This window comes from Acanthochromis polyacanthus, chromosome 9 (assembly GCF_021347895.1).
Source record: "Acanthochromis polyacanthus isolate Apoly-LR-REF ecotype Palm Island chromosome 9, KAUST_Apoly_ChrSc, whole genome shotgun sequence".
Taxonomy (NCBI): domain Eukaryota; kingdom Metazoa; phylum Chordata; class Actinopteri; family Pomacentridae; genus Acanthochromis; species Acanthochromis polyacanthus.
Window position 1 is genome coordinate 2,620,409 of NC_067121.1, and position 27,376 is coordinate 2,647,784.

General features: G+C 41.0%; 1 protein-coding gene across 1 annotated transcript in view; it reads right to left on the reverse strand.

The window, feature by feature from the left end:
* Positions 1–2,713: 2,713 nt before the first annotated feature.
* LOC110963064 (PEX5-related protein-like) overlaps positions 2,714–27,376 on the reverse strand; it is a 58,790-nt gene continuing 34,127 nt past the window's right edge. The window contains 6 exon segments of the mRNA XM_051953815.1: positions 2,714–7,506; positions 11,221–11,378; positions 11,701–11,866; positions 14,262–14,549; positions 16,195–16,265; positions 19,772–19,915. Of these exon segments, the coding sequence (XP_051809775.1) occupies positions 7,308–7,506; positions 11,221–11,378; positions 11,701–11,866; positions 14,262–14,549; positions 16,195–16,265; positions 19,772–19,915 (1,026 nt within the window). The 3' untranslated portion in view covers positions 2,714–7,307.

Genomic DNA, 27,376 nt, shown 5'->3' on the forward strand with positions numbered 1-27,376 from the left:
AGCAGCCCCAAAACATTACTGAGCCTCCTCCATGTTTCACCGTAGGGACAGTGTTCTTTTCTTCGTATGCTTGGTTTTTGAGTCTATGAACATAGAGTTGATGTGCCTTACCAAAAAGCTCCAGTTTGGTCTCATCTGTCCAAAGGACATTCTCCCAGAAGCTTTGTGGCTTGTCAACATGCATTTTTGCAAATTCCAGTCTGGCTTTTTTATGAGTTTTTTTCAGCAGTGGTGTCCTCCTTGGTCGTCTCCCATGAAGTCCACTTTGGCTCAAACAACGACGAATGGTGCGATCTGACACTGATGTACCTTGGCCTTGGAGTTCACCTTTAATTTCTTTGGAGGTTGCTCTGGGCTCTTTGGATACAATTCCAACGATCCGTCTCTTCAATTTGTCATCAATTTTCCTCTTGCGGCCACGTCCAGGGAGGTTGGCTACTGTCCCGTGGGTCTTGAACTTCTGAATAATATGAGCCACTGTTGTCACAGGAACTTCAAGCTGTTTAGAGATGGTCTTATAGCCTTTACCTTTAAGATGTTTGTCTATCATTTTTTTTCGGATGTCCTGGGACAATTCTCTCCTTCGCTTTCTGTTGTCCATGTTCAGTGTGGTACACACCTTTTCACCAAACAGCAGGGTGACTACTTGTCTCCCTTTAAATAGGCAGACTGACTGATTATGAGTTTGGAAACACCTGTGATGTCAATTAAATGACACACCTGAGTTAATCATGTCACTCTGGTCAAATAGTTTTCAATCTTTTATAGAGGTACCATCATTTTTGTCCAGGCCTGTTTCATTAGTTTGTTTTTTTAAATAATTATGTTAATCAACAATTCAAAAGTAATGGCTGTTTTTGATTATTTAATTTTCAATTAATTTTTATTTATTGTTGCTTTTGTGAGTTTCAGGTGATTTCAGTGAGAATTGTGGGTTTTTCCTTCTTTAACTGAGGGGTACCAACAATTTTGTCCACGTGTGTATATGCTGTGCAGAACCAGAGGAGGAAAGAGGGATGGAAACACACCTTACTCTGTGAAAGTAGTTCTAATACTCTGTGAAAGTACTACTAATACTCTGTGAAAGTAGTACTAATACTCTGTGAAAGTACTACTAATACTCTGTGAAAGTAGTACTAATACTCTGTGAAAGTACTACTAATACTCTGTGAAAGTACTACTAATACTCTGTGAAAGTAGTACTAATACTCTGTGAAAGTAGTACTAATACTCTGTGAAAGTACTACTAATACTCTGTGAAAGTAGTACTAATACTCTGTGAAAGTACTACTAATACTCTGTGAAAGTAGTTCTAATACTCTGTGAAAGTACTACTAATACTCTGTGAAAGTACTACTAATACTCTGTGAAAGTTGTACTAATACTCTGTGAAAGTACTACTAATACTCTGTGAAAGTACTACTAATACTCTGTGAAAGTACTACTAATACTCTGTGAAAGTACTACTAATACTCTGTGAAAGTAGTTCTAATACTCTGTGAAAGTACTACTAATACTCTGTGAAAGTACTACTAATACTCTGTGAAAGTAGTACTAATACTCTGTGAAAGTACTACTAATACTCTGTGAAAGTAGTACTAATACTCTGTGAAAGTAGTACTAATACTCTGTGAAAGTAGTACTAATACTCTGTGAAAGTACTACTAATACTCTGTGAAAGTAGTACTAATACTCTGTGAAAGTACTACTAATACTCTGTGAAAGTACTACTAATACTCTGTGAAAGTAGTACTAATACTCTGTGAAAGTAGTACTAATACTCTGTGAAAGTACTACTAATACTCTGTGAAAGTAGTACTAATACTCTGTGAAAGTACTACTAATACTCTGTGAAAGTACTACTAATACTCTGTGAAAGTAGTACTAATACTCTGTGAAAGTACTACTAATACTCTGTGAAAGTACTACTAATACTCTGTGAAAGTACTACTAATACTCTGTGAAAGTAGTTCTAATACTCTGTCAGATTACTCCACTACAGGTAAAAGTCCTGTATTCATGATTGTATCTCAGTAAGGCTTCTAACTGTGCATTAAAATGTTTGTCAGATGTTTTAAATTCCCTCATGTGTTACATATTTTAATAGATCATCAAGACTTTACAGATCACTGAAAGAATGATATTAATAAAATATCTGAATAAAAACAAAATATCACAAATATTAAAATATCTCTGTGCTTCTCTGGTTTCTATGGTTTTTCGTTGCTCACTGATCTTCCTGGATCTTTTTCCATCTTTGTCGAGTCTCTCAGTCAGATGTTTCTCTTCCTCTGTTCAGACCTTCTCCATGTGGACCACGATGCAGACACAGATAGACCCAGTCCACAGGTCCAGGACTGAGAAGCCTCATTGTAGAACCGTGTTCCTCAGTCAGACTGACTGGTTTAGTTTCACTGAGGATCGTCTTTATTCCACACTTTGTAAAGTTTGTTTCTGTTCAGAGGAAATACTCTGGTGTTATCCTTCAAGTAATCTGATTACTGAGGGCTGATGTAGTTTCAAACCTTTTAGTGATGTTTTTGATACTCAGGATGAAATCTGTCTCCAGAGTCAGACCTGCAGCGCCACCCTGTGGCTGAACTCTGTCACTACACATTCAGCAGTGAGTTCATTCTCGTGCCTTAAAAGCTCAAACTGATCAATAAACTTGATTAATATTGATATTAAACACACATTTCAGATGAATCAGAGACACTTTCAGCTTCTGTTTAATAATGTGGTTATTGTCTGTACAGGCAGAAACATGCAGAACAGAAGAAAACAGGATCAACGAGAAAGATTCACGCATCCGTTCAAACCAATCATCTTATTGATCAACCAGTCAGGAGCTTGATGCCACTGTGAATCTTCTCAACAGATGGACAGAATTAAAACTAAACCAGAGACTCTGACAGTTCAACAGACCGACTGAATCAAAACCAGAAAACATTCACAGCTTTCAGTCTTTCTGCTGAAGATTTGAAGTTTATCAGTAAATGAGTAATAATCAGTAAACTCAGGTGCAGTCAGAGGGGTTTCAAACCATTGTCAGAAGAATCAGCTGGAAGTCCTCCTGTTTTATTTCTGGCTGTTTCAGTCTGTTGAACTGAGAGCAGCTGGAGAGAATCAGGAGCAGAAAAGAAGATGAAACATTTTTGAAAGAACCTCCAGACTCATGACAAACGTTTGTTTCTTCGTAGTTCTGCTACTCGGATTAAAATGTGGTTTAAATACTTAAAGCGTGATAAATACGTGGATCTGCAGCTTTTATAATGAAAAATGTTCCCCTGAGAGGCAACAGACAGAAACCAACAGAACACCAGAGGTTTTAGAGGAACAGGAAGGTGGCGCCTCCAGCAGGCAGACACTGGAACAGCAGCTGTTTATGTGATGTTGAGCGCCACCTGCAGGCGGTTTGTACAGACATCATTGTTTTCTAGCGGTGTTTCACTGAGCAGCAGGAATCTGCAGCAGAAGAGGCGGCACTTTTAGGACCACATCTACATCGTTTTTCATGAGAGCGCCACCTAATGGAGAGGATCAGTAAAGAGCAGCAAGCATTAAAGAGAGGACAGTCAGAGTGAGAGGACGGAACCAGGATCTGCTTATCTGTAGATGCTGATGACTCCTGAAGGAGACACTAGAGAGAGATTAATGAGGAAGGCCACCATCATGATGTAAAGCACGGTGAAAAAAACAGAAAATGTCTCTGGTGGATCAGAACTCCTGGATAGAAGTACACCATGAAGACTGAAGAACCAAGAAACTCTGAGATGGAGGAGGAGGTCTAGTTTGTTGAAGAGCATCAGTCAGGACGATACAAGAACATTTAAAGTTCCTGAAGATCTCCTGGAGTCCAGTTAATCCATCATGAAGAAATGGAAGGAAGATGGAACATGAATAAATGTGACTAGAGCAGGACGTCCTCAAGACCTGAGAGACTAGAGAGGGAGGCCACCAAGACTCTATGACTCCTCTGAAGGAGTTACTAGAAAGATCAATTAGAGAGGCCACCACCATGATGTGAAGCATGGTGGTGGCAGCATCATGATGTTCCTCAGCAGCAGGCCCTGGAAGGCTGGTAAAGGCAGAGGGTAAATAAATCCTGGAGGACAACCTGATGCAGTCTGAAGAGAACTGAGATGTGGAGAAGATCAGTTTTCCATCCAGGCGATCCTCAGAGATGTTTTGAAGACAACAAGGTGGAGGTTCTGGAGGAGTCAGAGTCCAGACCTCCATCCAGCTGAGAACTAGAGTCTGGACCTGAAAGGTTCTGTAGATCAGGATCCCTGAGGAACCTGACAGAGTTTAACAGTTTATAAAGAAGGAGGAGAAAGTTCAGATGTTCAGACTGATGGAGACCAACAGGATCCATGATGGACCTGAAGGTTCATCTACTAGATCCTGACTGGAAGGAGGAGAACACTGATGGAATCACTGGTTTATGGTTTATATTTACTGACATTATTTAGTGGAAATCTGTTTTCATTTTGACATAAAGAGTCTTTTTTGGTTAAATTCTTGTCAAAAAACTGCTCAGTAATTTGCCCAGAATCCAACTTTTAGCAACAAAGTCAAACTGAATTTAAAAAGTATGATTTGGGTGAAATAATGCTTTGAAACTATCAGTAGTTTGACAGAAACTTGTATTGGGTGTGACATTAAACTGCGTTTTCCTCTTTTGCAATCATCCACAACATTCGGTGGCGCTGTGGAGAAAAACGAGGCTTCAGGAGATGAAATATTAGTTTCATTTTACTTCCATGACGGAACATTTCCTGCAGGTGGAGTTCCTTCACGTCTCACATTTCCTCTAATTCTAATAATACTGATTGTAATTCACCGTTTCAGGGCCTGATGAAGAGAGTAAACCTGCTGCTGTTCCTCTCTCAGCCTGCAGGAGGAGATAAAACACCTGACAGGTGAGTTCTGAGCTTCTCATGAGTTCTACATCCTGCTCAAAGTTCATCTGATGAAAGTTTATGGCTTCAAAGGTTTAAAGAGACGGGAAGAAACAAACCAGAACTCCTCCTCCGTCTCTGAGCTCTGGCAGGAAAACTTAAATCTGTAAAATCCTAAATATTCTGTATTTGTCAGTGAAACCGAACTTTACGAGGTTCCACCTGCAGAACGATCAGGAACAGCTTGGAGGCAGGATGCAGGTTATTTTAATGCTGCACAGATATTCTGTCAAGCAGATACACGGGATTATTTCAGTAACTGTAAAGAACTTTAGTGTGCATTATCAGGTAAACAGCAGCGGCTTGTAAATATTCAAGAACTCGGGTTGAAATAAGGGCAACAGGAAAAAAACTAAAAGTATCAGGATGTCTTTAGTTTAAATTCACACAGTTTAGATACATGGAAGCAGAGAAGCAGCTAGCTGGACGTCCTTCATTCTAACACCAGTCTTTGTCATGGTGACCACTGCTGCTGAACTCATCCAGGTCCTGGTCACCAGCCAGACTTCTCTGGAAGATGTTTCAAGAAACGTCCAGAGGAGCCGGCTAGTTTCTCATCAAGCTCCTACGACTAAAAGGTGATGTAGGAAGCACATTCTCACATCAGCTCTGGTTGGAGGTAATTAACAACCACAGAAGTCATCAGATTTGAGATGTCTATAGGTGCAGTTTCTGACCTATACACCTCAGAACAGCCAAACACACGCTAGTAGATGGTGCTGGATACTGGAGTGTTCCAGGAGCACTGGGAGCAGAGCAGCGCTGCACAAAAACTCTAGCATGAAGCAGACAGTGGCCAAATTTCAATCGGATTTTATAGACAAAGACTCTGAAATCCATAAAAACAGTTAAATGCAGCCATAGCTGATGGTGCTGGATGCTTTTACAGAAGAAGACTTCCAGGGAGTGTTGCTGGAGCACTGGGAGCAGAGCAGCGCTGCACAAAAACACTTCAACCGGGATAGAAACCGGATTTAAATCAGGTTTTTGACTTTCTCCAAACTCTCTGCTTTAACTGTAGTCTGAGTGACGCCTCCTCTGATCACCTACAGGACTGAACAGGAAGAGGCTCCACCTGGTGGAGCAACCAGGAACTACAGCCAATCTACATTTACTGACACCATGACCTTCTTCTCTTGCCTTAATAAATAATATATTTGTTAATCAGTAAAACCAGTGAACTGATAATCAACGTCCCTACTTTGTAATGTTCAGTGCTTTATTTTCCTGCAGGAATCTGTTCTGTTTTTATCCTCACCTGAGATCAGGTTGATGAACATTTACCTTTAACTCTCATTTATACTGAGTTTTAATTCAGGCTATCAGAGTTTAGTTTCGGCCTCGAAATTTAAAAAAAACCTAAACATCTCTGACAGCGTTTGGGCGAATCTAAACATAAAATCAGTTGTGGTTCACAGGTGAATGAAACAAACAGAACAACGTGAACACCAGACATCTTCATAGATCCAGTTTAACTCATCAGTACGACAGTGAACACCTCGTCTGTTCAGATATGATGGACCAAACGCACATCTGTCCTGCTGTTCTCACCCACAGTCCTCTGCAGTCTGGGAGTTTAACTGACTCTGCTGTACAGATGTTTAACTGCAGCTGCAGGACAAACTGAAAGGAAAAGCCAAAGAGGGACCCAGAGGGTTAGGGTTTCAGTGTTTGGGGTTTTCTTCATTATTCCATTTATTCCATGGCAAGGACGTTTCAGGTGTTGTCAAGCGATTTGCTGCTTTTTGTCATTTGACTCAAATAAGAAAAAAAACATTGAGAAAGAGGAAATATGAGACGTGTGAAGCTGAACAAAGCTCTGAGGCTTTATGTTGCTGCAGACACAGCGTGAAACACTGATGGACTGCTGTACTGATGAGTTAGTGAAGACAAACCAACACTGGATCTATCAGGGAGGAATTCAAACAGACTTCCTTCTAGCATGTGGCTGAACCACTGCTTCAGTTAAACCTGTTTCTGTCTGACTGGAACTCTAGCTGTTTTAGAAGCTGCTTCTTCCTGAAGGTCTGAAGGTCTGAAGGTCTGACGACATGAAGTTCTGAAGCTCCTCAGACTCGGCCGGCAGCAGTGAAGTGGTGCTTTACTTGACTGAAAACATTTTAAATTCATATTTGGATGGCTGACGGCTGTAAGGCCTGGTTTTAAAGGTGAGTCTGAACCATGTAGGACTCGTTAGAGGATCTGCAGATGAAGCTCCACAGAGCGCTGCTCGGTGTGGACACGAAGCTAAAGGGTTGTGCTGTTATATTGCAAAGGATTTTCATCGTGTCTTTGGTTTTGAACCAAATTGTCTCCACTGTGGTCCGCTGGTTCTGAAGCCCGGACTCAGACGTCAGCCATGTCGAAGGCCCTCATCAGCAGGTCCAGGTCCCCGATGTTGACGGCCTGGAACAGTTCGGGTCGGTCCATCAGAGAGATGGCAATTCGCAGGGCTGACCAGATGTTGGCCGACATCTGCTGGTGGCTGCAGCGCTGAGTCCGCCTCTGCTGGTTCAGAGCTGTGAGGAAGTTACTGACAGCCTCCCTGCAGAACCAGAACCAGAACCAGGTCAGAGCACAACTACAACACCACAGTACCAGGTCACATTCTGTACAACAACCTGCTGTGATGACTTGTCATAGGTAGTATGCTATGTCATACTTTAATATGTGATGTCATGCTTTAATATGTGATGTCATAGATAGTACACGATGTCATGCTTTAATATGTGATGTCATAGATAGTATGCGATGTCACGCTTTAATATGTGATGTCATAGATAGTATGCGATGTCATGCTTTAATATGTGATGTCATAGATAGTATGCGATGTCAAAGGGCAGAATGTGAGGTCATAGTCCAGTACGTGATGTCACTGGACAGGATATGAGGTGAAAGTAGAACACACAGTCTAGCAGTGACATCAAACTATAATTTGGGAGGACAAAATAATTAACTAAGGACTGTTGCTGCTACTTTAAATTGTTGTTTTTTGAATCAGTATATGAACTAGGGAAGAATTTCAAACATAGGGAAGTGGATATTGTACCTGTGAATGTTAAAGAGGAAGCTTTGATCTGTCCCTCACAAATGCTAACGAAGTGAGTAAAATAATTACATCCTTAAAAAAATCAAAATGTAAGGACAACTAGCAGTTAGACACCATGTTTATTAAAAAAAACAGTGATTTCCTTGTTCCACCTATCACTCACCTAATTAATCTATCACTTTCACAACGTCTTTTTCTCAGCGCATGGAAAAAGCAATTATCACTCCGATTTTTAAGTCTGGAAATCGCCATGAAGCCTGTAATTATCGGCCCATAAGTATTCTGCCTGTATTGTCCAAGATTGCTGAGAAGGTTATAGCCCAACAGCTGATATCCTACCTTGACACTAGTAACTTTGGCTTACATGCAATGCAGTTTGGTTTTCGGTCCAATCACTCCACTGAAACAGCTACACTTTATCTAATAGAGCAGATAAAATCTCAATTCGATAAAGAAGGGGTGGTTGGTGCTGTTTTTTTGGATCTCAGAAAAGCCTTTGATACAGTTAATCACAAAGTCCTTATATCAAAACTCTCAAAATTAAATTTTTCTCCTGGAGAACTACAATGGATGTCTTCATATCTTTCTGACAGATTACAGTGTGTCAAAGTTAACAGTTCTCTGTCAGACAATGTTATGTGCTCCATGGGTGTTCCCCAAGGTTCTGTGTTGGGGCCTCTGTTATTCAGTCTTTATGTCAATGACCTTCCGCAGGTGTGCCATGGTGTAGACCTACAAATATATGCTGACGACACGATCATTTATACTTGTGCAAAAACTGCAGAGTTAGCAGCTGAGACACTAACGAACGCTTTGGGAAAGATTACAGAGTGGCTTGATCAGTCATGTCTCAGCCTCAACGTTACCAAAACAAAAGGGATGTTTTTTTTCCAAAACAAAGCAGTCCGTCAGCGCTGACATTTTAATTAGGACTGAAAAAATAGAAATCGTGAGTGAGTTTAAATATCTTGGCATAATGCTGGATTCTAATCTAAATTTGAAGTCACATATGAAAAACCTTGCAAAAACTATAAATATAATCTGTTAAACTTTCGGCACATTAGAGACTGTCTATCTGTGGATGCTGCAAAGACATTTATGCACGCTATGATCCTGTCCCACATGTCGTATTGTATCACATGTTGGGGACAAGCTGGGCAGGTGGTCATCAAACCACTGGAGTCTCTTTATAAACAGACTTTGAAAATCCTGGACAAAAAATCAATGCAACATCACCAGTGCGGGATTTTAGAAAAGCATCATCTTCTGAGCTTTGAAAATTTTAAGTTATTTTCAAATATGTGTCTTGACTTTAATATTTAAATGGTTTGGCCCCTCCTCTGCTGCAACAGTTCGTTCAGTATCGCTCGGCACAATCTATTAAATCCACAAGGATATCTTCCACCACTGACTGTGCAATACCTTTTCAACGCACCACCTTTGGACAGTCATCTTTTTCTGTAAAAGCTACGGCTCAGTGGAATGCCCTGCCTGATGACATTAAGACCTGTAGTTCTATCAGCAGTTTTAAAAACAAACTGAAAAACCTGCTTAAGAGCACTCAGAACTGCAACTATTAATGTCTTTTCAATTGTCATTTATGTGTGACTGTGTACATGTGGGCTTTTAAGAGAGAGAGTGTGTGTGTGTGTGTGTGTGTGAGTGTGTGTGCAAGTTTATCTATCTCAGTGGGGACTAGCGTCACGGTGGGGACCAAAAATGAGGTCTCCACGGGGGGAAACAGTGTTTTCTTGGCCATGTTGTTGTTACTGAAAAAAGTAAAAGTGCAAAAAAGTTTCTTTAGGGTTACGCATTGTTTTGGTGTTGGTTAAGGTTAGGGTTAGGGGTTAGATATGAATGGGAGTCAATGGTAGGTCCCCACAATGATGGAAAGACACAGTATGTGTGTGTGTGTGTGTGTGTGTGTGTGTGTGTGTGTGTGTGTGTACTTGTACTTGCCACATTGTGAGGACCATTTTCTGCATTTAACTATCAAAGTGAGGACATTTTTACAAAGTGAGGACATTTTGGCCGGTCCTCACTTTGAAACAGCCATGTTTGAGGGTGAAGACTTGTTTTTAGAGAACAGGTATGAATTGAGGTTTGGTTAGGGTTAGGGTAAGGATTAAGTTTAGGCAATCAGTTGTGATGGTTAAGGTTAGGGTAAGGCTCTAGGAAATGCATTACGCCTATGGATGTCCTCACTAAGATAGAAGTACAAACATGTGTGTGTGTGTGTGTGTGTGTGTGTGTGTGTGTGTGTGTGTGTGTGTTCTTGTACTTGTTACATGGTGAGGACCATTTTCTGCATTTAACTATCAAAGTGAGGACATTTTTACAAAGTGAGGACATTTTGGCCGGTCCTCACTTTGAAACAGCCATGTTTGAGGGTGAAGACTTCTTTTTAGAGAACAGGTATGAATTGAGGTTTGGTTAGGGTTAGGGTAAGGATTAAGTTTAGGCCATCAGTTGTGATGGTTAAGGTTAGGGTAAGGCTCTAGGAAATGCATTACGCCTATAGATGTCCTCACTAAGATAGAAGTACAAACATGTGTGTGTGTGTGTGTGTGTGTGTGTGTGTGTGTGTGTGTGTGTGTGTAGAATATTTTGTTTCACTGTCATGTACTTTTTTGTAACATTGTAATGTCATGTTTTTATTGTGACCTGCTAAGGGACTGCAGATGGAAATTAGCTTAAAGCTAACTCTGGTACAATGCATCAAATGGAAACATTTATGTTTAATATTGTACATGGTCCCTTTTTAAATAAACTGATCATAATAATAATCGTTTAGAAACCACAGTATGGTATGAGATCATCGTCTCCCATGTGACGTCACTGTAGATTCTGACCTTCAGATGTATTGAACACATGGTTCTATCTGATCTGGACGGAGACATTCCTTCTCTCTCAGCATCACTGTGGGTTTCTAACTGACGTTATCGAAGTGTAACTTTGAGCTTTCGCTTCCCAGCAAAAGGTTCTTTTGGTTCCATCCAGCTGTTTCTCTACAGAAACTTTGTGTTTGTTGGGTTCTCCATTAGAACCTGGCAGCTCTTCTCTCACTAAGGGAAGTGTTTTGAGATGATACTCATGTGCTAAATTCTGCAAATGAAATAATTTAAGGGGTTCAACAAAAGCATGAACCGTTCAGGAAAGACAGCCGGTGTTTCCTGCACTGTCCTCCTACATGTGACAGGTGAGAGTTACCTGTGAGCTCCCAGGTTGATGCAGCTGATTCCCAGGTTGTATCTGGAGCGAATGAATCCGGGCTGCAGCTCCAGAGCTCTGGTGTACGCCTCCACGGCCTCCTCGCTGCGGTTCCCGTTGGCCAGCGTCGCTCCCAGCCGGTTCCACAGCAGGTAGTCCTGAAGAGCAAACCAGAGGGTCATCATGACGTCACCATGACATCATCACAACATCATCATGGTCCTGCAGTCAGGAGATCCTACGGATCTCAAGCCTTCAAGACAGAAACATGCTCTCCGGATTTGTTCAGCTGAGGATAAGAATGAGGATTCGATATTCCTGACATTCATCTTCCTCAAACGTTCATTTGACCAGTTGCTGATTGGACAAACTAACCCTGTGTTCATGTCGCTGCTGGTTCTGGAAGAAATCTTTTTGATGGTGTTAATGAACCAGAACATTCTAGCGAAGGTTCTGAACAGAACAGCTCCAGTGTGCTACCTGTGGTCGGACCGACAGCGCTGCACTGAACGCCTCCACCGCCTTGTTGAAGTCTGAGCTCAGGTTGAACAGAACTCCCAGTCCGGTCTGCAGGTCCGGATCCACACAGTCCAGGTTCAACAGCGCCGCCTCCTGGAACAGAAGCAGGACGTCCTGCAGCTCACACCTGTACACAGACACACACGTGTTCATAAGGACACACAGACACACAAATACATGTGAACTAAAGCTTCCATCCACAAGAAAGGCCAAGTTTATCATCAGTCTTTAGTTTCTAATGTCTCCTCGAACTCTGGATTCATGATGGAACCATTGAAACATGAATCTCTGTCTCAATAAACAATCGTTTTGATTATTTCATAGATTTATTAAAGGTCTTCTGAAATACGACAACATCTGCTGGATCATAAACATACAAACAGAATTGCTAATATTTGGTTGAATTTGTCCGTTTCCTCCTCAGTTCGGTTCTTCTGGTTTCAGTCTTCTGGTTTACCTTTAACTCCTCTGGACAGAAGTGGTTCCATCAAGCATGGAGGTGGCGGTATCATTATACTATCAACCTCAGAAAGAAAACAAGTTTAGTTGAACTGGACCAATTCTGATGCCGTTCAACTAAACTTGTTTTCTTTCTGACTCAGACTTGGTTCTTCAGGTTCTTGATGGGTCTAAGTCAGGACTTTGGGGAGACCAGTCTAGAACTTCATTCTAGAACCTTCATTCTAGAACCTTCATTCCAGCCTGATGGAACCATTTCTTTACCACATCTGATGTGTTTGGATTCATTGTCTGGTTGAAACATCCAACTGTGTCCAAGATCAACCTTCTGCTGATGGTTTTAGGTTCTCCTGAAGAACGTGGAGGTGATCCTCCTTCTTCATTATTCCATTTACTTTGTGTGAAGCTCCAGTTCCACAGAACATGATACTGCCACCTCTATGCCTGATGGTAGGATTGGTATTCTTGGAGTTAAAGGCCTCACCTTCAGTTTTTGTTCCATCTGACCACAGAACTTTCCTCCAGAAGCTCTTTTCTCGGTCCATGTGATGAGTGGAGCTTTAAGGTTCTGCTTCTAGAGGAAGAACTTCCTTCTTCATGGATCCTCCACAACCCTGTGGACACTGAGAGCTGTGTTCCAGCAGCTTCTCATCCATCCAGACCTGCTTTTTGATGGTTCCTGGTTGACTCTTGACCATCCTGACCAACGGTCTCTCAGCAGCAGGTGGTAGTTTGTGTTTTCTTCCTGATGGTGGCAGTAACACAACTGGACCATGAACTTTATTCTGACAAACAGATTATTCTGAATCTGAAGCTGCTTTCAAACAGCTCCAAGTGACTTTCTGACTTGTTTTTCAGATCTTTGCTGAGCTTCTCAGACTTTCCCCCTGTAGAGTTTGAGTGTAGTGAGTGGATCTAATGGTTCTATTTAAACTGGATCAGAGGAGTCAGCAGCTGAGGTCGATTTTAATCACTCAGGTGGAGTTAAGAGGCCATGAAACTAAGAAAGTCAGATTAATACAACTTTCTACACCAACAAAACTGATCATTCAAGTTTCTGTCTGTATATTTATGACCCAGTAGATTTAGTCATATTTCCAGAAGACCTTTAATAAATCTATGAAAGACTCAAAATGATTGTTTTTTTTTAAAGAAATGTTTCAATGATTCCATCACAGAAGATCCAGACTTCTAGGAGTCATTGGAAACTCAGGACTGATGTGATAAACATGGTTTTTATAAGTCAATGGAAGCTTTAGTTCACAGTTGTATGTTCATAAAGATACACAAACATGAGGCTGCTGCTTTAGTGTCAGACTTCTGAGGAGGTTCTCAGTCATCCAGGTCCTGGAGATGGTAGGAGCTTCAGGAGAAACCAACTGGATGTTCTGGAAAACGTCTTAAAGAACCTCCAGTTGGTTTCTCCTGAAGCTCCTACCATCTCCTCATCCTGTAGATGTTTTTATATCTCCATGTTTCTGCTCATCATCTGTAGATGTTTCTCCATGCTGAATGGATCTCCAACAACACTGCTCCTCTGTTCTCTGGATCTGTTGCATTTATTTTACTGATCATTTTGCATTAATTGTGAGTCATTTAACAAAGTTTTAGTCATTTTTTAAAAATCAATGTAGATGATTCATTTTGAACATTTGGGTTTTTTTGGACATATTTGGATTCTACAAGTTTAAACTTCTCTTGGACAAAGTCTAAGGTAAATTTTGGACATATTTCGGTCATCAGGATAAGTTTTGGAAATTTCTCAGCTGATTCAGTCAGAGAACCAGTTGAGCTGAGTAGTTCAGATGTTTTTGGTTTTGCTGAAAGATTTTGGGCTTCAGAGGACGAAAGTAGAAAAGTCAACCACCAATCCGAAAAGAAACTGAGGTGACTATCATCCAATCAGAAAGCTTCAGGTTCAGGAACTTTTTGATCCAACTGGTGGACAAACTAAAAACTGAAATGGAATGTTCTAGCAGCAGCCACTAGGATCATGGGTACTGTGGTGTTGAGACCTACAGGAGGCTTCAGACCAGACTGATGGTGTGTTCAGGTGCTGGTACCTGGCCGGGGTGGAGTCGTGGCGGGCCCAGCGTGGTGTGGACGGGGAACCCTGCAGTGGGGAACCCTGCAGTGGGGAACCCTGCAGTGGAGAACCCTGCAGTGGGGAGCCCCGCAGCGGGGAACCCTGCAGCGGGCTCCGGCCCTCCTGCACCAGGTGTCTGTAGCGGGGGTTGTGGCTGATCCAGCGGCGCAGGGCATCGCATGCCTCCCGCTGCATGCCGCCATTGGTGAAGCTGACAGCGAGCGCCATGAGAGCGGGCAGGTTGTTGGGGCGGAGCTCCAGACACCTGCAGCAGGTGAACACATGGACACACTCATGAATTAACCACTTAATGACAGAATGAAGTTTATCTTCATAAAAATCACACAAACTGTATATTCAAAAAATAATTAAAGACAGATTAAGAGTCCTGCTGGATAGAATCTAAAGAAAGTATTCACCTCCCTCTGTGGATCAGAACTCCTGGATAGAAGTACACCACGAAGACTGAAGAACCAAGAAACTCTGAGGAAAGGTTATTGAAGAGCATCAGTCAGGACGATACAAGAACATTTAAAGTTCCTGAAGATCTCCTAGAGTCCAGTTAAATCCATCATGAAGAAATGGAAGGAAGATGGAACATGAATAAATCTGACTAGAGCAGGACGTCCTCAAGACCTGAGAGACTAGAGAGGCCACCAAGACTCCTATGACTCCTCTGAAGGAGAAGAGACTAGAGAGGGAGGCCACCAAGACTCTATGACTCCTCTGAAGGAGAAGAGACTAGAGAGGGAGGCCACCAAGACTCTATGACTCCTCTGAAGGAGAAAGAGACAAGAGAGGGAGGCCACCAAGACTCTATGACTCCTCTGAAAGAGGAAGAGAATAGAGAGGGAGGCCACCAAGACTCCTATGACTCCTCTGAAGGAGAAAGAGACAAGAGAGGGAGGCCACCAAGACTCTATGACTCCTCTGAAGGAGAAAGAGAATAGAGAGGGAGGCCACCAAGACTCTATGACTCCTCTGAAGGAGAAAGAGAATAGAGAGGGAGGCCACCAAGACTCTATGACTCCTCTGAAGGAGAAAGAGAATAGAGAGGGAGGCCACCAAGACACCTATGACTCCTCTAAAGGAGTTACTAGAAAGAGATCAATTAGAGAGGCCACCATCATGATGTGAAACACGGTGGAGGCAGCATCATGATGTTCCTCAGCAGCAGGCCCTGGAAGGCTGGTAAAGGCAGAGGGTAAATAAATCCTGGAGGACAACCTGATGCAGTCTGAAGAGAACTGAGACGTGGAGAAGATCAATTTTCCATCCAGATGATGAGTCGAAGCAAACAGACAAAGATCCTCAGAGATGTTTGAAGACAACAAGGTAGAAGTTCTGGAGGAGTCCAGACCTCCATCCAGCTGAGAACTAGAGTCTGGACCTGAAAGGTTCTGTAGGTCAGGATCCCTGAGGAACCTGACAGAGTTTAACAGTTTATAAAGAAGAAGGAGGCGAAAGTTCAGATGTTCAGACTGATGGAGACCAACAGGATCCATGATGGACCTGAAGGTTCATCTACTAGATCCTGACTGGAAGGAGGAGAACACTGATGGAATCACTAGTTTATGGTTTATATTTACTGACATTATTTAGTGGAAATCTGTTTTCACTTGTATAAGAAAGAGATGCTTTTTAAAATTCTTGCCAAAGGAAAAAACTAAATCACACCACATCTGACTGTTAAAAAGCATTAAAGGAAAAAACGTCCACGGCAGAGAACACTTCTCGAGACAGCATGTATCTATCTATCTAATAATAAATAAAGTATCTATTTATCTAATAATAAATAAAGTATCTACCTGTCTAATAATAAATAATGTATCTATCTAATAATAAACAAAGTATCTATCTAATAATAAATAAAGTATCTATCTGTCTGTTCTAGTTTATAATTCTCTGACCTCTGCAGCGACACGATGGCGGCCTGCTCATTCTCGTTTTCAGCCTGAGTCATTCCCAGAATCTGCCATGCCTGAAACACACCAAGAAGACAACGATCCAGTTAGCATCTGTAGGAACCACAACCAAAGCTACGTCCACCTTCACTGTGTTTACATGTCTACTGGAGGACAAGCCTTCATGACAGCACCCTGGTGTTCTCTGGGTTCTGTGCTTGTCCTCGTTTGTTGTTCTGTCAGAGGTTCAGCCGTGGAAAAGAAAGGAACCCAGCAGCACTAAAGCCTCAGTCTTTGGATCAGGAACCCAGAACCTCAACATCTGAGACACCAATGACTCCAAACTAGGTGGGAATTCCTGGAGAAACTGCAAGTGTGATTGCTGAATAGCGTGCAGTGTGAAGAGAACAACCAGGAAATCTTTAATGAACATTTTCAGAGAGCTACTGTTTGCTGTGATCAAATTGACTACAATGGTTGAAGGTAGTTGCTAGAGGTACGGACCCGTACTTTCCATTTGCCAATCAGATACGCGAGATCTGGTCACGTGACTCCCGGTAGATGCTGGAGGTATGGACCCGTAGCATCGGTACTACAGGTACGGACCCTAAACCTGACCCTAACACTAACCCTAACCTTAACCTTTGCTTACCTTTCAACAGTTTGCAGTGGTTAGCAGCTTCTTGACTCGCAAGACTCGCGTACGGGTCCGTATCTGTCTGGCAAATGGAAAGTGCTGGTCCGTATCTGTAGACACTACCATGGTTGAAACTTGGAGAAGATCTAGCTAGCTGCAGTCGATCTCCAGGCAGTAATCAAGCAGCCTGTTGTAATTACTAGAGGTGGTACCGTTCAGTAGATGTCAACATCAGATGTTATATGTGTGCTGATCAGGTAGAACATACTTTGATTGGCTCCATCTCGAGCCTTCTACTTCTCCAGTGTGGTGTAATAATCCAGTATCTTGGTCTGTTGGTCCTCAGATTAACGTCTCATCACACAGCAGACCTCCAGAACCCACTCAGCCCAGAACAAGTCTTTACAGAAAACTTCTATACTAACATGTTTCTCACATTTAAATGTTCCAGATCCTCAAACTAATATTTATATTTATTGAATATTAACAGAGATAAACCACAGTTTTTAAATGAAGACTTCTTGAGAACCTCTATCCCTCTGTGTAAAAGTAATCACCCCCTGAACCTGATGACTGGTTCGGCAGCAGCAGGTAGATGTTTGTTGCAACTGTGATTATCTTCTACATCCATGGAGGAACGTTGGTCCACTCTTCTCTGTAGAACAGTTTAGATTCAGTCACTTCAGATGGTTTTAGATCATCAGCTGATCTTCTCAGGTCTGATCACAGCATCTCAGTTAGATCAGGTCCAGACTTTAACTCCAGAACCTTCATGTAGTTCTTGTTCAGCTTCTCAGACGTGGACTTGTTGGTGTTCTTCTGTCCATTAGTGTTGAGCTTCAGGTCCTGAACTGATGGTGGATGTTCTCCAGAAGGTTCTTCTGATAGAGAGCAGAATTCATGAGGAGTCGTCCAGGTCCTCCAACCATCTCACCACCACCATGTTCCACTGCTGGTATCATGTTCTTCTGTGGATCCCAGTATTAATCAGTCCCTCCAGGATTTCACGGGCGTTTTTCGTGATTGTTGCCGCCGAAAATGCCTGAATTCGCGGCAGCTTTTCTAAAAAATTGCGATAAAAGTTGTGATGTCGACCTGTCCAGGGTGTCCCCTGCCTTCGCCTGAGTCAGCTGGGATAGACTCCAGCACCCCCCATGACCCTAGTGAGGATAAAGTGGTGTATAGAGAATGGATGGATGGATGTTGCGATGTTTCAAGCTTATTTGTTGTGATTAAATTGCGGGAGACAGTGATAGTTGCTAAAAAGCTGCATTTTTTCCAGCTTGTAAAACATGTTTCAATGCTGTAATTGACAATATTTATTCCGAAATTAATTATTTAAATTTCCAACCCATTTCCACAAAAGCTGGCACACCATGGTGGGAAATTAGCAGCAGCCAGATACTGGTTTAATATGACGTGACCTAACTATGCAGGGGGCAACTGGAATTGATGGGACTCAGAGACCCCCCCACAATTTAATCAGTTGTTCCTTGTGTCATTTTCAATACGTCCACAGTGGTAGATTTGTTGTAGGATAACAATCATGTGATCGTCAGCAGGCCGCTGAGGTAGTGTTCACTTGTTGCCATGGTTACCGTGCCGCTATGAGACGGTGTGCCGCTTCCTCAATGGGAAATCCTTAACAAATCTGTGGATCCAAACTTTAAGCCGTATCACTGCTGAAGTCTAATCATTTGGTCCTTGTGTCATTTCTGACCGACCCTGAAAACTTCATTTAAATCTCTGAGTCTGTTTCTGAGTGATGTTGGTAACAGAGGAAGGATTCACACACGCTGATCGTCACATAACTCCACCGTGTCCTTTGGTGGAATAATTAATCTAATTTACCTTCATTCTTTCAGAGCTCTAACAGATCTGGATGCAACAGTTTCCATCATGGTGATTTATGTGGTCTGTTTTCTGATCATTTCAGACGTTCTAATACGTTTCATGTTAAAAAAAAGTGTGTATCAATCGATGATTTTTTTTTGTATTCCACCACAATATTGCAAGGTTGTAAAACAGTTTAGCTCCGCTTTGGTGAAGAACATCAGTGAATTAATTGTTTATCACGGTCTTCAGCAGTAATTTTTGTTGTTAAATGAGAGACATTAGTATCTCACATGTCTGCATCTTCAAACCAGAAACAGGAAGTGAATTCGGTGATATACGTGCATTAGTTTGCACTGGGAGCTGCTATGATTGGTGGAACTCACAGGAGACGGGCCAAAATTGCGGGAAAGTTGCGGTGATTGGATAAAATTGCAAGGCTGCGCAAAATTCGCGGAGATTGGTTGATTTCGTGTGAATTCACGCGATCGCAACATCGCGAATTCCTGGAGGGACTGATTTACTCCAGATGGAACAGACCCATGTCTTCTAAAATGTTCCACCTTTGACTCATCCGTCCACAGGATGTTCTCCTAAAGTCTTGGAGATCATCCAGGTAAACCTTTATGATCTTTTAGGTCAGTAGAGGTTTGATCTTTAACTCTCCATGGATCCATTTCCTTCAGAGTCTTCCTCATTGTGGAACCCTGTAGATGGACCTTAAGTGAGGACAGTGAGGTCTGCAGATCTTTAGCTGTTCCTCCGTTTACTTTTCTGATCTCCTGGATTAGACGTTGATGTTCTTGGAGAAATGTTGGTCGTTGGTCCACTCCTGCAGGTTCTTCGCTGTTCCATGTTTCTCCATCGGTGGATGGTTCTCTGGAGTCCCAGAACCTCAGCAGTGGCATTGGAACCACCAATGTGTGAATATTTAATAATGTGGGGGTAAATGTGTGAATATTAATAATGTTGGGGGTAAACGTGAATCTTGTAGTGATATTGTGGGGTAAATGTGGGGTAATGTTGGGGGGTAATGTGTGAATATTTTAGTGATATTGTGGGGTAAATGTGGGGTAATGTTGGGGGGGTAATGGGGGTATTTAACTCTGTAACCTCTGAGTCCTGGGGGTCCTGCAGAATCGCCGCCTCCAGCAGCAGGACAGCAGCGTTCAGGTCTCCCTCCCGGGCTTTGTCCTGGCCCTCGGTGAAGGCGTTGGGCAGGTCTCTGTATGGGTTGTTGGTGTTAAAGTAGTAACCCTGCAGGACACACAACAGCCGGGTGTTACCACCACTCACCAGAGGGGGGCGCTGTCCTGACACACATGTAGAAAATCCCTTCACTGATTACTGATACTGACAAAACCTTGTATCTGCAGCAGAGTTGGAGGTAGGAGGTTTCATCAGTGACATCATCATGACCAGTGATGATGTTACTGATGAAACCTAAAAATGAACACAACCTTGTGGTTGTTTTGTGTCTCTTTGTGGTTGTTTTGTGTCTGTATGTGGTTGTTCTGTGTCTGTTTGTGGTCGTCTTATGTCTATTTGTGGTCTTTTTGTCTTTTTGTGGTTGTTTTATGTGTTTTTGTGGTCATTTTGTGTCTTTTTGTGGTTGTTTTGTGTCTATTTGTGGTTGTTTTGTCTTTTTGTGGTCATTTTGTGTCTTTTTGTGGTCGTTTTGTGTCCGTTTGTGGTTGTTTTGTGTCTCTGTGTGGTTGTTTTGTGTCTATTTGTGGTTGTTTTGTGTCTGTTTGTGGTTGTTTTGTGTCTCTCTGTGGCTGTTTTGTGTCTATTTTTGGTTGTTTTGTGTCTGTTTGTGGTTGTTTTGTGTCTCTCTGTGGTTGTTTTGTGTCTGTTTGTGTTTGTTTTGTGTCTATTTGTGTTTGTTTTGTGTCTATTTGTGGTTGTTTGTGTCTGTTTGTGTTTGTTTTGTGTCTATTTGTGTTTGTTTTGTGTCTATTTGTGGTCCTTTCGTGTCCGTTTGTGGTTGTTTTGTGTCTCTGTGTGGTTGTTTTGTGTCTATTTGTGGTTGTTTTGTGTCTGTTTGTGGTTGTTTTGTGTCTGTCTGCGGTTGTTTTGTGTCTATTTGTGGTTTTTTGTGTCTGTTTGTGTTTGTTTTGTGTCTATTTGTGGTTGTTTTGTGTCTATTTGTGGTTATTTTGTGTCTGTTTGTGGTTGTTTTGTGTCTCTCTGTGGTTGTTTTGTGTCTATTTTTGGTTGTTTTGTGTCTGTTTGTGTTTGTTTTGTGTCTATTTGTGGTTTTTTGTGTCTGTTTGTGTTTGTTTTGTGTCTATTTGTGTTTGTTTTGTGTCTATTTTTGGTTGTTTTGTGTCTATTTGTGGTTGTTTTGTGTCTATTTGTGGTTATTTTGTGTCTGTTTGTGGTTGTTTTGTGTCTCTCTGTGGTTATTTTGTGTCTATTTGTGGTTTTTTGTGTCTGTTTGTGTTTGTTTTGTGTCTATTTGTGGTTTTTTGTGTCTGTTTGTGTTTGTTTTGTGTCTATTTGTGGTTTTTTGTGTCTGTTTGTGTTTGTTTTGTGTCTATTTGTGGTTGTTTTGTGTCTATTTTTGGTTGTTTTGTGAATTTAGCTGATGGAGTTAAAACAAGAAGAACTACACAGATGACATGTTTGTAGGCTGTGCCGCTCTTTCAGAACACAGAATTGAACTGTGGACGTGTGGAACTGGAACATGAAGGTAGAAGGTTGTCCTGAAGAACAAGCAGACCTGAGATGTTTGGTTTCCTGCTGCAGGAACAGATCTGAGGTCTGTTTCCTGTCAACATCAGAGAATAATTGCAGGTTCATTCGAGCTAATCGCTGCTCAGAACTAAACCCAGTGAACTGTTGCTGAAGAGTGAAGAAGAAAGCTGGAAGGCGTGTGATGTGCTGGATGTGTGAACAGATGTTTGATGGTGCGGTGATGTAACACCTGAGCAGAGGCGGGATTAGCGCAGGATTAGTGATGCTCAGGACCGAGGCTGATCTCAGGCCTGAGGATTAAACGAGCAGATTAAAGCCGATACACATGCATCTCAGTAATAATCTGTCATTAGCGATAACTGCCTCCTTCTGCAGCACACAGATGCATGCTGGGGAAACGCCTGATAGAAAGGAAATATTAAAGGAAAACCTCTGAGAAAGTTATATATGTGACACACAGACACACAAAGTACAAGAAAGAGATGCAAAATGAACACAAAGACTCAGAACCACGATTAGATTCAGACAAACACATGCAGAGTGAACAGCTTTGTGGTAGTTTGTCTCTTTGTTGTTATTTTGTGTCTCTTTGTCGTTATTTTGTGTCTCTGTCGTTATTTTGTCTCTTTGTTGTTATTTTGTATCTTTGTTGTTATTTTGTGTCTCTTTGTTGTTATTTTGTGTCTCTGTCGTTATTTTGTGTCCCTCTGTTGTTATTTTGTGTCTCTTTGTTGTTATTTTGTGTCTCTGTTGTTATTTTGTGTCTCTTTGTGGCCTTTTGTGTCTCTTTGTTGGTATTTTGTGTCTCTTTGTTGTTATTTTGTGTCTCTGTTGTTATTTTGTGTCTCTTTGTGGCCTTTTGTGTCTCTTTGTTGTTATTTTGTGTCTCTGTTGTTATTTTGTGTCTCTTTGTGGCCTTTTGTGTCTCTTTGTTGTTATTTTGTATCTTTGTTGTTATTTTGTGTCTCTTTGTTGTTATTTTGTGTCTCTGTCGTTATTTTGTGTCTCTTTGTTGTTATTTTGTGTCTCTTTGTGGCCTTTTGTGTCCCTCTGTTGTTATTTTGTGTCTCTTTGTGGCCTTTTGTGTCTCTTTGTTGGTATTTTGTGTCTCTTTGTTGTTATTTTGTGTCTCTGTTGTTATTTTGTGTCTCTTTGTGGCCTTTTGTGTCTCTTTGTTGTTATTTTGTGTCTCTGTTGTTATTTTGTGTCTCTTTGTGGCCTTTTGTGTCTCTTTGTTGTTATTTTGTGTCTCTGTTGTTATTTTGTGTCTCTTTGTGGCCTTTTGTGTCTCTTTGTTGTTATTTTGTGTCTCTTTGTGGCCTTTTGTGTCCCTCTGTTGTTATTTTGTGTCTCTTTGTGGCCTTTTGTGTCTCTTTGTTGTTATTTTGTGTCTCTGTTGTTATTTTGTGTCTCTTTGTGGCCTTTTGTGTCTCTTTGTTGTTATTTTGTGTCTCTGTTGTTATTTTGTGTCTCTTTGTTGTTATTTTGTGTCTTTGTTGTTATTTTGTGTCTCTTTGTTGTTATTTTGTGTCTCTGTTGTTATTTTGTGTCTCTTTGTGGCCTTTTGTGTCTCTTTGTTGTTATTTTGTGTCTCTTTGTTGTTATTTTGTGTCCCTGTTGTTATTTTGTGTCTCTTTGTTGTTATTTTGTGTCCCTTTGTTTTTTGTTTTTTTTCTTCTTTTTATTGTGAGAGAGTTTTTAACACAAGATTTTTTACATTCATTATTATTCCCACATTTTTTAAACTACTGAACAACTGAACATACAGCAGGTATCAGACAGAAAATAAATAAGCAATTAAATGAATACAAAGACAATGATAATATAAATAAAAACACAAACAAACACACCAAAAGTTCACCCCTCTGCACCACCAAAGTGTCAATGATTCTTAAATTGACTGGAATACTGTTGACTTAGTAAAACAGGGTCCGGACTAAAATGTGTCCATATTAGCCACATAGTCCAGAATGGGTCGCCACATCTTAATAAATCCTTCAGTATTGTCATGAAGGGTGTAGGTCAGCTTTTCCAGAGGGAGTATTCTCAGGACCTCCCTGTACCAGTCCTCCACCGAAGGGCTGTCCTTTGATATCCAGAGTTCGAGGATTGTCTTTCTTGCTATATATAAGAGAATTTCAGTCAGTTTGGCATTATGTTTGTCCCTAGCATTGTCCACTTTCGCTGCCAAGATACACTGAAATGGGGTGAGCTCCAAGTCATATCGCATCAAATTAGCAACTTCTTCCTTCACTTCAGACCAGAAATTTTGTATTTTACAACATTTCCAAACCATGTGTGTGTATGTACCAATTTCTGAATTACATTTAATGCAGTTAGGGGAGCCTAATCCAAGCCTGCTCCTCAGCAGTGGTGTGCAATGGAGTCTGTGTAATATTTTGAATTGTGTCTATCTGTGTTATAGCTCAGAATTCTGAGTGTCTTTCATAATTGAAGCCCACACATTCTCTTCTATTTGTTCCCCTATATCAATCTGCCACTGTTTTCTGATGTTGTCAGTAGAGTAATTAAAATTTAAGCCAAAGGTTTTGTAAACATGAGAAATAAATCTTTTTGGCATGGGTTGTATTAGAAGATCTTCCAAAAATGTCGTATTGGGAGCCTGTACATTTTTAGGTATACACACGTGGACAAAATTGTTGGTACCCCTCAGTTAAAGAAGGAAAAACCCACAATTCTCACTGAAATCACTTGAAACTCACAAAAGTAACAATAAATAAAAATTTATTGAAAATTAAATAATCAAAATCAGCCATCACTTTTGAATTGTTGATTAACATAATTATTTAAAAAAACAAACTAATGAAATAGGGCTGGACAAAAATGATGTACCTCCCTCATAGAGTTTAACAAGCCAGTCCAAGCCTTTTTCCTGCCAAAACTTGTACACAGCATCATGACATGACGGAACAAAATCTGGGTTCTTTCATATTGGGGCCAGAAGGGAAAAATGTTTTCTAAGTTTGAAGCAGCCCATAATCTTGTTCCATGTGTTCAACGTATTCCTGACAATGAAATTGTTTTGAACCTCCAATTTTACCTTCTTGTAGGCTATAAAAGGGCAGTCTCTTAGTGCTAGAAGGCCACAGTTCCAAGATTCCATGTCAGTCCATGTGTAGCGTCTGGGTCCACCCATTCATATGTGTAGCACATTTGTGCCGCCCAATAATAAAGTCGTACATTAGGGACTCCTAATCCTCCTTGATCTTTATCTCTCTGAAGTTGACTAATTTTCATTCTTGCCTTTTTTTTCCTGCCAAATGAACTGTGTGAACATTTTATCCAAATTTGCAAACCAGCTGTTAGGAATGGAATTTGGCAGCATCTGGAGTGGATCCATCAGCCTAGGTAACACATTCATTTTCAGCACACTGATCCTGCCCAACCAAGAAACAGGTAAACTTCTCCATCTGTCCAAGTCATCCTTAATGCGTGATATATGTGGTCGCAGGTTTAATTTAATCATGTTTTTGAGAGAGGGACTTATTTTTATTCCTAGATATGCAATCTCCTTAGGTGACCAATAAAAAGGGAAGCCACTCGGTGGAGCAGATCCCACCATAGCGCCAATGGGCATAGCTTCTGTTTTTGACAAGTTTACTTTAAAACCTGACACATATCCAAATTGTTGTAGACATTCAAGCAGATGTGGGATGGTGGTATCAATCTCAACTAAATACAGAAGTACATCATCTGCATAAAGTGATATTTTGTGTTCTGTGCCTTCAATATTAAAGCCCCGAATCTCTGAAGAAGTTCTAATGTGCTCTGCCATCGGCTCGATAGCCAGTGCAAACAAGAGGGGGCTTAAGGGGCATCCTTGGCAGGTTCTACGCTCTAGTGGGAAAGAATGTGAACAATAGCAGTTTGTGATGACAGCTGCTTTAGGGGACAAATATAACAATTTCACCCAGTCAATAAATCCCGTATCAATTTTGAATTTTTCCATAGCGTAGAAAAGGAAGGACCATTCTACTCTGTCAAATGCCTTTAATGAATCAAGAGACACCAAACCCCTCATTTGTTTTCATGGGCTAGCTGTATTACATTCAAAAGTCTCCTGATATTATTAAAAGAATTTCTTCCTTTAATAAATCATGTTTGATCAGGTTTTATTAATAGTGATATCAATGGTTCAAGCCTCAACGTCAATATTTTGGCCAAAATTTTTGCATCAACATTAATGAGCGATACAGGCCTATAAGACGCAGGATCTTCAGGGTCTTTATTCTTCTTCAGAATCAAACAGATGTTGGCCAGCGACAGGGATTCTGGCAAATGGTGAGCAGTGTTAAAGCTATAGTAGTAGGTCCTGCCCAGGTGGGGAGTAAGCCTGTCCTTGAACCGTTCCACAGGGAACCCATCTGGCCCCGGAGTCTTTCCACTGCGCATTAGATCAACTGCCTTTATCATTTCTTTCTCCTCAATTGGCTTCCCCAAAGACTTTTGCTGTTCTTCTGTTAAAGTTGGTAGTTTAATTTTGGAAAAAAAAGTTATCAAGTTCCTCTCTGGTGCTTTTATTTTCGGATTTGTACAGTGACTTATAGAATGTAACGAAGACAGAGCTAATGTTTTTCCTATCAAAATGTCTTTTCCCTTCCAAATCTCTAATCCCTGCTATAGTGTTATGAGTTTGTTTCTGGTTGAGCAGTCGTGCCAAATATTTACTAGGTTTGTTCCCATATTCATACATTTGTTGTTTTTGATAAAGACGTAGAAGCTTTCTCATTAAGAACTGAATTTAGTTCTGCTCTTATCGCTTGTGTTTTAATAAAATTTGTCCTAATTGGATTGGATTTATGAGCTATGTCTGCCTCCTTTAAGTCTTTTTCCAATTTACTTTGCCTCATCATCAAAGTTCTTTTTCGATATGATATATACGATATGGTGAATCCTCTAATATAAGTTTTTGCAGATTCCCACATATACTCAGGATTCGTTCCACCATTGTCATTTATATCAAAAAATAAATCTAGCTCTGCCTCCATTTTCTTTTTAAAATCTTTGTCATTAAGAATGTATGATGGGAATCGCCACCTTCGTGTATTACCTGTAGTATCACATATATTAATTTCTAAATAAACTGGAGCGTGGTCACTGACATGGATGGATCCTATGCTGCATATATTCACTTGTCCTGTGATCTGTGGTGGTATGAAAAAATAGTCAATTCGAGAATAGGAATTGTGTGGATTTGAGTAGAATGTAAAATCTCTAGCTGATGGATTTAAAGTCCTCCATATATCTATCAGATTGACATCATCCAACATTTTAACAAGTGAGGTCCCCATGCTGACTTTTCCATGTGCATCTGTTGGAGTCCAGTCTAATTTGTGATCCAGACCACAGTGAAACTCACCACCCAACAGTGTCAAGGGACATTTGTACTCCTCTAGTTCTGGTCCGACTCTAGTCCAAAATGAAGAGGATGGTGGACTAGGGGCATATATATTCATCATAGTAATCTCCACACCATAAACTGAACCATGAATGATAATAATAATATAATAATAATAATCTGCCATCAGGGTCCTTCTTGCATGCTTTAAGTACCAATGGGGTAGCCTTGTTTATCAGAATAGCGACTCCTCTACTATTAGAGGAGAATGAGGAGTAGTAAGTCTGGCCCACCCAATCTCACTTCAGTTTTATACGCTCTTTATCCACCAAGTGGGTTTCTTGTAAAAAAGCTATCTGTATCTTGTCTTTTTTAAGAAAGCTTAGAATTTTCTTGCGCTTTATGGGGTGATGAATCCCTTTCACATTAAAAGTACAGAATTTAATGGTATGTCTCATTTTTTCTTCTGTCCAATGAGCACATAGTTCTATCAGCTGCTTGTCCTTCCAGCTCATCTGTCCCTCTCATGTCCAACTCAGATGGGCGTTTTTTGATGGCGATGGGGTGCAAATAACAAAACTGAGACACCTTTAACAGAGACAACAGAAAACTTAAACTGACACATACCTGCTGTAACACAAACTTACCTATGGGGCTCA